General features: G+C 45.7%; 3 protein-coding genes across 3 annotated transcripts; all 3 read right to left on the bottom strand.

The window, feature by feature from the left end:
- Nucleotides 1-1,744: 1,744 nt before the first annotated feature.
- On the bottom strand, nt 1,745-2,596 carry TbgDal_XI12250 (hypothetical protein, conserved; the record flags this gene model as incomplete). The annotated part of the gene is made up of 1 exon (XM_011782068.1): nt 1,745-2,596. One exon carries the CDS (start codon nt 2,594-2,596, stop codon nt 1,745-1,747), a length of 852 nt encoding a protein of 283 aa, XP_011780370.1.
- A 663-nt stretch (nt 2,597-3,259) lies between these two features.
- TbgDal_XI12240 (delta tubulin, putative) lies at nt 3,260-4,729 on the bottom strand (the record flags this gene model as incomplete). The annotated part of the gene is made up of 1 exon (XM_011782067.1): nt 3,260-4,729. The coding sequence occupies one exon, from the start codon at nt 4,727-4,729 to the stop codon at nt 3,260-3,262; it is 1,470 nt and encodes a 489-aa protein (XP_011780369.1).
- A 1,498-nt stretch (nt 4,730-6,227) lies between these two features.
- Nucleotides 6,228-7,181, bottom strand: TbgDal_XI12230 (T. brucei spp.-specific protein; the record flags this gene model as incomplete). Its single annotated transcript, XM_011782066.1, has 1 exon — nt 6,228-7,181. One exon carries the CDS (start codon nt 7,179-7,181, stop codon nt 6,228-6,230), a length of 954 nt encoding a protein of 317 aa, XP_011780368.1.
- Between the last annotated feature and the right edge of the window lie 133 nt (nt 7,182-7,314).

Below are 7,314 nucleotides of genomic sequence, written 5' to 3'. Positions count from 1 at the left end.
AGTATTGTAAATAAAAGAAAATGTTTTGGGAATTCATTCATTTTGTTCTTCCCCCCGATCCCACCTCTATTTAATTATATAATTATATATATATATACAATATTTATTTATTTATTTTTACCACAAAATTAATATTTTCTTTTTCCTCTTTATTATCTACTTCCTTTCTTTTCATTTTTCTCTCCGTTCTTGTGTGGAGCTGTGCGGGAATAAATTAATATAACACAGCACCTCTACGAAGGCATGTGCTGATCGCTACGCCTTACTTCTCTCTTTTTCATTTATCCATTTATATATCATGTGACCCACTCAATGGAGTAAATAATTTCGTGAACGTCATTTTTTCCTTTTCTTTCCTTTTCACTTTTCACTTCTTTGTTTTTTCATTTTTGCTTCATTCCGTGGTTCATTAATTGCTCACCTTATTTTGTTATTCCTTTTTCTTTCGTTGTTCCTCTCTCTTTACCTCTTTTTTTTTTTCCCTCCCCTCCCCTCTCTATTATATATTGAGAGCAAACAGCAAAAAAAAAAAAAAAGAAAAGAAAAGAAAACAAAACAAAACAAGCTGAAGCACTCTTATACTACCATTCTTTCACATCCCTTTCATTGCTACCTTTTCCTGAACCGGAAACAACATCAATAATAATTATGACAATAATAATAATAATATTAATAATAACATTGGGAATATAATAATAACAACAATTATTATTATTATTATTATAGTTCCTTTCCTCGAATCCTCACCATTTTCACTTTCATGATTCATCTCATCTCGTCCTGCAGTGGATGTGGGCGCCACCAAAGCACAACTGAAATGAGAAACAAGTGAATGAATCCAAAAAGATAAAACAAAAACAAAACACACAGACAAGGAAAACAAAAGGAAAATAATAATACAAGAGGAGAGAAAAAAATGGAGAGGCGCCACCGTTGCCCTAAACGAATTCTAAAGAAAAAAAAAAAAGAAAGTCTGGTCGCGGAGCGTACGTGGGCCCCATTTGGTGAGGTCAGAAAGTTAAGATGGGAAAACAAACAAACAAACAACAGAAAAAAAAAAGACAAACAAACAAACAAACAAAGCACACCAACGACATCAAAATCGAGGAAGAATAAAAGTGTGGTATTATTACTTTCTTACCTTCGCCCCACGTTACCTTTTTCTTCATTCCTTTCGACGCTACACAGCTAAATATGCATACATACGCATTTAGACGCACGAGCACACACGCATCGTGCGAGCATCTTATTCGTGTTCCTTACCGTTGTTCACTGAAAAAAAAAAGAAACGTCTCTAATTCCCGTTTCTAGAGGCCGGCGCGCACCTAAATCCTACCTTCGCGGCTATCCCTGCAATTCAATCTGTACACTTTTGTGCATGTAAGCAACACATATTTATATAAATATACATGTATAAACGTAGCTGTGTGCTCTTTTTCACACGTATCTCCTGCTTGCCAACATTCGCGTGAGCCCCCTCCCCCCTTAAAGAAAGGTATGTGATGCCTTTCCGCTTAGCTCTTTCTGCCGCCCTTATATATATATATATATATATATATATGCATATGCAGAAACCCACTTCTTTACAGTAATGAGAGCGGAAATTATCGGACAGTCATCACTGCGAAGAAGGGGGGAAGAGACACCAACACCAACACCAACACCAACACCAACAGCAACAGCAACAGTGAAACAACCTACACCTAACAAAGAGGAAAATATGTGGATGCAACGATTGCCACTTCTACTCATACCTCACTGCAGGATAAGTAAACACAACCTCCGCTCCTTCGCGCGCGGCAAGTTCATCAGCTAGGCGATCCACTTGCTCCATGTTGCCCCATACCTGCACCAGGAACGTTACGGCTGTCAGATCCAACAGCCACTCAGCATCGATAAATGTGATGGGTGCTCCCATTTCCTCAGCCAGTTCGCGCGCAGACCTGAGTGAAGCGAGATCATGCGTGCGTAACTCCAACTTTGTGTGGCGGTCGAATTCACGAGCATGGCGCACCAGACGGGGGTATTGCATGAGATCCTCTTCGGTAGGCATAAGGCCCGCTTGCTCTGCTGCTCGCAGTGTTGTGAAGGTCGGTGGGATCGTCGTTGTAATGCAACTTACGAGTCCAACATGGAGACTGCCGTTATGTGGATACTCTACCACAACGATCTCACCAACGGAAGTACGGAACGGCGCTACAAACCATGCGCTACCGAAGCGAAAGTCGACAGAGGCGTAACGAACCACTGAGGCGGCTGCAGCAATAACAGTTGATGACGCCATGGCAAGGGCGACTGTAGAAGTAGGTTGAGGGACTGGTGTCACCACAAACGGTCCGCTGGATTCCACCGTTCCGTTATCGGATATGCCACCTTCACCTTCTGTGGAAGTCATCTGATCAACAGAACTTAACGTGTCAAAGTTTGTTAAAGAGTATTGTTCCTGCTTTTGGTGCTCGTCAGCGTAGGTGGCAGCCGTGAAGAAGTTCAGGGCGGCGTTATTCTTGCGCTCCTCGCTCCCTTGATCAAGCAGGGGCGTGCCATATGGGTCATGGTGGAAGCCACGAGGCTCATTCTTGGTGCAGGTGGTTGACATGATATGTGGAGTTTCTAGGTGATATGTGTAAATATAATTTTTTTTTTCCCCCCCCCGTAGGCACCCTTCTTTACCTCACTTTTTCCCCTATTTCTCACGCAAACGTTGCAAGCTTGTCTGCTTCTCACTTCCTTTTTAAACTTTCTTCCTAATCTGCTCAAACCTATTTCGTTTACTCTACCTTCTCGTTCTTTGGTGATTGAAACTTGGATATGTAAATTATTCCTTTGCTGCTTATCGTAAACGCACATATGTAAAAGGAAGATGGCACAGAGCGAAGAGAAGTGAAGAAAAAGGGGGAAAATGACGGATGCGGATAAAACGAGGGGAGGGTATTTAACCTCCTTCTCACCTTGCTGCACCCTAAAAAACTCCAAATATATATATATATATATACGCATGCGTGTATATCCCCCTTTGCTTGCTCCTTTGATTACTGACAAGCGATTTGTCCCGTAGCCCATAGGCGACACACCTCGCCTCTTTTAGGTCTATTATCACTTTGTAGGAGTTCTATGGTCACTTTTCCCTTCTACAATCCATTTGGCCACTAGCTACATCCTGTGCCATGACAACACGACACCCACCTGGACGAAAGCACATCACATTACACTGCATCATACAATCCACTTCTGCGTGCACGCTCTTCACGTACAGATGTGCTCAAGCCGCTCCGTATGCGGCAGCAGTGTCCCACATACGCACAACGGCGTCCCGCAGCTCCTCTTCACCTACTCCGTATCGACTAAAATGGTGAACGTACGCACTGACGCGAAGTAAATCTTCAGCCCTCTCGAGTGCGGAAGCCAGTCGAAGTCCGATGTTATGTGTAGGACCAAAAACTGAAACATGGGCTCTCCGTCCGAGAAGCCGCTCCTCATGCAGAAGGAGTGCAGAGGGCGGCACATACAACTCCCGTCCGTCATGGGTCGGCGTACTTCTCGAGAGCACTTCCCGCAGATGCGCGAGACCTTCACTGCATGCAGCTGGCCCACGCAAACTCCATAGGAGGGGCCGCTGCTCGATGAATGCGGTGGAAAGGTTGTTGCTAGTGTTATTGTCACCAGACGGTGCCGGTACGAATAACTCACCGGTTCGACGAGATGCTTCACACAACAGCGGGTACCACGACGTTGCCTCTGGCGCAACGACACGGTTGTCAGGTGGAGTCACGGGAAGGGCTAAACCAGAGAAGAACTTCAGTGCTGGGTCTAGTGCAACCGCTTCCACGACGTCTGTGAGGCCTCCGCATCTAAGCGACGCCATAGCACCCGTACTGGAAGTTGTTCTAGAAGCCGGAAACGTTGACTGTGGGTGAGGTTTTTTCTCGGGGGCAGTTGAGGGAACCGGGTACAATTTCTTCGGAAGATGGAGGTCGAGGAGGAGGCGGCCAATTTCGTGATTTATAGTATCGAAGCTCACTTCGCTTGTTCGGCCGTTGACAGCCTTCTGCAAAGGTCTCGCGCTGACGTCAAAGTCATCATTATGCGCCACGAAAACAGCATCCGCACTCTCGCGTAGGGCACTCATAGCCAACACGCAGTTGTACCATTGCGTTACGACCTCACCGGTGGCAAACGGCCACACCGCCGTGTGGAGGAGAAGCGCTCGTGGGAACTCCACCCGGATGGCGTCGGACACCAAACATCCCACCCCCGAGCCGGTTCCACCTGCAACACTGTGCACGATATGAAAGGAATGAGCTGCCCCACGCGCCTCACTCTGCCGGCGTAAGGATTCCACGATCTCATCGCATCTACTTCTTCCTTGCTCATAGTATCCAAACGCCCAGTTGTTCCCGCTTCCCTCGTCCCGGGTGACGCACTGCTCCGCTCGTACCTGGAATGCGCCTCCGTCGTTAACGCCTGTCACGACGGATTCGACCACTTTTGGTTCCATATCAATCATGACGGAGCGCGGTAGTGGTGGTTCGTCATGATGACCGGAGTTGCCGTTACTTACGCCTCCTCGTCTGATTCCCTTTTGTGTTGGTGCCGGACGGAAATGATCAGCCGAAATTTGGGATGCATAATCTTCATCACTGCAGCGGCGTGCCTCATCTGTTAGTGCGGTCAAAAAGTGTGCACCAAGTTGGTTGCCACACTGCCCCACCAGGACATGCACACATGCCATAAGTGTTGGGAAAGGTTGGGTGACGAAGAGGCGTCAAGTACAAGTAGAATTTCAATTTCCACCCCCGACGCTCTCAACTCTCCTCCCCCTATTTCTCCAGCTCGTTTCACTTGTTCACAGCAAAACCTCGCGTTGGTTTGCGGCACCACAGCGAGTGGTGAGTTGCTGCGTCCCAGCGCAGGGACCAGGGGAAATCTAACAACCGCAAGGTCCCGCTTCTTCTCTTTGGACCTCGCAGCTCCTTCGGGTGGCGGAGCAAGCAGACCTGGTTGAACAGCCCTTGGGAAAAAGTTTATATGCACGTATGAAGAGAACACAGGTAATAATTTAAAATGATCGTGACAAGAGGAGAAAAGAGAGAATGTAGCAACAAGGCGCATTCATGGGGATCATATATGTTTCTGGACATCCTCTTGTCAAGCGGCTCGCGGATATATGAAGCCAACGTATTTTACTTGATGCTTTGCGCATGCACAGCGTGATGTACCAACAAACTCCGCTCTGTGTTCCCTTCGCCTCACCTTTCATCCATACCTGTTCAATACTTTGTATAGACACTCTCTGTTTCCTTTCTTCTCTTCACTAACAACGGTAGGCAGTGACGAGATCAAAGTAAACAAAGTATAAACAAATTAAAAAAAAAGAATCACACGTCCCCGCATGTATCAGTGAAAGTGGATATATTGAGCCGCACATGGGAACGTGCCTACGTTTACAAACTATAATGCCTCTTGCTGATTTGAATTGCCAAGGCAATTGCTTTTTTCTTTCAATTAAATGTAGTCGATCCCACATTAGTTTTTGCCCCTCCTCCCCCTCCCCCTCCCACTTTTCGACCTTCAATACCCACTAATGCACCATATTACTTCATTATTATTTAATCTATGTTAAATGAGCAGATACAACCCTGTGTAATACACATATGTAAGCTCACACAAGGTTCATACCGCATGAAAGACGTTTCTAAGTAAATAACAAACAAATAATATCACCAGGTAAAGTGAGTAACACAGCTAGGCACAATGTGGGGAAGGCCGATTTAACCTCTCAAAGAGGAGCTCCAATCAAAACAATAAAGTCTTTTTATTTATTAAGTAAAAGTGAAAAAGATAAACGGAAGTGAAAGAAAGGGAAATTCCCCTGCTTCAAGTTTTCACTAGAAACAACGACAGAGGGAAATAAAAAAAAAGGGGGGGATCAGTGTGGTAAATTAGAGGAAATATTTAATTTTTTTAAAAAAAGGCAAGGCGCGGGCGAGACCCACCAAATCACCCTCCGTTCAATGGTGTGTGGTAAGAAAAAAAAACGCCACCCTGCAAAAACGATCCCCCTTGGTGATTACGTTTTAATATATTTATTAATTCGTTTAAAAACAAAAATAAAATAGAAAACAGAACAACACACGAAGACGTTTCTTCATATGTTTTTATGCCTGTATAAACACTGGGTCCATTGTATTTCTTCACCTGCTCTCATCTTTTTGTTTTCCCCCTTTCCCTCAGTCTTTCCGGTGACTGGACCCTCTTAATCGTGGAGGCGCAACCCGACGTGTGGTTGATTTTCCCGTGTGAACCTGTGACATAAAAACATCCGTGAGTTCATTGCTCAATTTGCCGTTGGTGGGATGTACGGCGCCCGCCACTTCAACTGCAGCCTCCACAGTCTGGTGCCTCATCACTATTCCAAGTAAACATAATTCCAACAGAAGGCAAAAGAGGGTGTTCCTTTGATGCTGTAAAATAATTATTTTCATGCGCATGTCGTACGAGAGGTAAATATGAAGCAACCAAATCCGCGTCCGCTCCATGAAAGGCAACTTTCCCGCGCAGTGGCACCAGCAGAATGATCGCTGGCGGTCGTTGCTGAAACTAATGCTGCACGCACTGCTTTCATATGTGTGCCTCCTCAATTTGTTCGTGGAAAGCTCCGAAGTGTCACTTTTGACATCGACTATAGAAGAGCAGTCTTCCCACTTCTGCAATTCCCGCTGTTCACTTTCTCTTGCTTCCCTTTCATTCAGTATAAACTCTACGAGTTCATCGTGCCGAGTGTTAACGATGCCCACGGCATCCGGATCCGTAGTGGCGTAAAACTTTTTCATTTCGTGAACAAGCGCAGAGACCATGCTCCACTTTTCAATGAGACTATTTTCAAGAAAACGATTACACTCCACACTCCTCGTTTTGCCATCACATGGTTGCACTGCAGGCATACGCGGCTTGTCTAACCGTCGCAAAGTTTGCCAGATCGGGGACTCATCGCCTTTTCCATCGACATCGAAATGGCTCAGAAGCTTCTGACAGCTGGAACACTCCGCGTGCCTCTCCAACATGTTACACATCTCTCCAGCAACATAATCAGGCGTCGGAAGACGACTAGAATCAAAATAAAGAAGAAAGGTCAGGAGTACCACAAGTGCTCCACGACACAAAGTTCCAAAGAAAAGCCACATTCTTTTTTTTTTTTGGGGGGCTACTCCAAATACTCCAATCTCCTTTTGACGACGTGCAGTGTGGGCGGTTGTTACAATAGCCCTCGGCTATTACACGACCCGAGGGTGGGGAGGGGGTGCTTAGCTTCCCCTG

Source organism: Trypanosoma brucei, chromosome 11 (assembly GCF_000210295.1).
Source record: "Trypanosoma brucei gambiense DAL972 chromosome 11, complete sequence".
Classification (NCBI taxonomy): domain Eukaryota; phylum Euglenozoa; class Kinetoplastea; order Trypanosomatida; family Trypanosomatidae; genus Trypanosoma; species Trypanosoma brucei.
Note: the sequence above shows the minus strand (reverse complement) of the source record. Positions and strands in the feature narration are given on the sequence as shown.